The 1,831-nt window shown below is 34.0% G+C and overlaps 1 protein-coding gene across 1 annotated transcript; it reads left to right on the plus strand.

Moving 5' to 3' along the window:
• Nucleotides 1-1,026: 1,026 nt before the first annotated feature.
• Nucleotides 1,027-1,816, plus strand: LOC108915093 (the record flags this gene model as incomplete). Its single annotated transcript, XM_023457019.1, has 1 exon — nt 1,027-1,816. A coding segment is annotated over one exon (767 nt), but the record flags the coding sequence as incomplete, so codon positions are not given.
• Between the last annotated feature and the right edge of the window lie 15 nt (nt 1,817-1,831).

A 1,831-nucleotide genomic window follows, 5' to 3' on the forward strand; every position in this document is an offset into this window, starting at 1 on the left:
ATGATTGAGATGAGAGAAGTGTGTATTTACCTTATTCTATATACTTAAACAGTTAAAAGTTCTTTGGTACTTTTTCTTAGAAGAAAGGAGTAAATACAGTGGCGGTTTTACCATGAGAGCTGCGAAGCTGCAGAACACATAAAATTTCATGTATTTAATCATATTAAATAGCAACAAAACATTTAAAGAATCCAAATTTACTCGCGCTAAAATAAATCTAGGAGCTTATATTATTATTTATTACGACGTGAGCTACGCTCCTTAATATATGCAACCTCATATACAAAATGTGTGCACAGCGAACGATTAGATGCGTCCTTTGTTTTTATTGGCTAATCAGGCACGTGACCCAGTACAGTTTTATATGGGCTTTTGTGGCTGCAACAACGACAGCCACTGCTGCAGTAAATGCAGTAATATTTCGTACGTGGTATGTGCGGCGAGCGGCACATGTGAATATTTTCGTTTATTCGTCTACGGATATTATAGTTATTAAAATGAATAGCGTTTCGTTTAAAAAAAAACTTTATTTGGTTCTATGCCTTATGAGGATAAACTAAAATTAAAAGAATTAGGTGGGCCAACACAAGTTAGTGGAACAAGCCGAAGTAAAAGTTATAAAAGACAATTTAACAATAATGTATACACAAAAGCATCTATTTTTTTTTAAAGAGAACAAGTTAAACAAATTAAAAGTTCTTTGGTACTTTTTCTTATAAAGATGAAGTAGGTACATTTTTATTTTTTTTTAAATCTTGCATTATTATTATTACCTTGACTCCTTCGAAAGTTAAACCAAATCGAGTAAACTCCTTCGCACCGTATTCAAATAAAAATAGTGTGATTGATCAAATTATTATTTACAACTTACAGATTACACATAAAATATGCAATAAGGTGGGCATAAAATTGCATTTATTTCTAATTATTTTAAATTTTCTAAAAATAAATATTATGTATTTCCTTTTTGACATACCCACATTTTTTGGACATCTACTTAATCTAATTCAATGACATTTTTTTCAGGTTATCAATGCGTAGATCACCACGTAAGCTTTGACCTAGAGACGACCCAGTTAATACTCAAAGACTTGGCAGCTTTCCATGCCATACCAATTGCTCTGAAGCTGAAGAAACCAGAAGTATTCAATGAGAAAATCAGACCGTACTTGGCCCCGTTCCCTTTCCAGCCTAAGCCAATTAAAGAAGAAATCAAGTCAGTCTTCTTAGAGATGCTTCAAGATTCATACAAATGTATACCCTGGATACCAAAAGTTAAAAACATTTTCGAGAACGTAAGAGCAGCAGGAGATGCACCACCAAAGGAACCATTCGCGACTGTAACTCACGGAGATATGTGGTTCAATAACACTATGATAAAATTTCAGAACAAGGTACCTGTTAGCAACAAGATTATTGACTTTCAAAACTGCGACTATAAATCACCAGCCACAGACCTGTTCTTTTTTCTTTTCACAAATGTGCAGACGTCTGTACTACAAGACGATTTCGACGGTTTGATCGAATTTTATCACAAACACTTCATTTCCCATTTGGAGAAGTTGAAATGCGACACTGCTCCTTTTAGTTTACCCAAGTTTTTAGAAGAAATGAAAGCTGCGACGCCAGTTGAACTCGGGCATTGTTTTATGATGATATTTTTGAATTTTGGGGAAGAGCAGTTCGATCACTCATCATCTGATGTGGATAAAATAAAAGCAAGGATACACTTGGCTATGAAAGAGAAATTAAGGAATGTAATCCATACAAGCGGCATGAGAGGATGGCTGTAATGAAATGTTATCTATTTAAAATTTATGTAAGTACAATG

This window comes from Anoplophora glabripennis, unplaced genomic scaffold, assembly GCF_000390285.2.
Source record: "Anoplophora glabripennis isolate ALB-LARVAE unplaced genomic scaffold, Agla_2.0 scaffold4587, whole genome shotgun sequence".
Lineage (NCBI taxonomy): Eukaryota > Metazoa > Arthropoda > Insecta > Coleoptera > Cerambycidae > Anoplophora > Anoplophora glabripennis.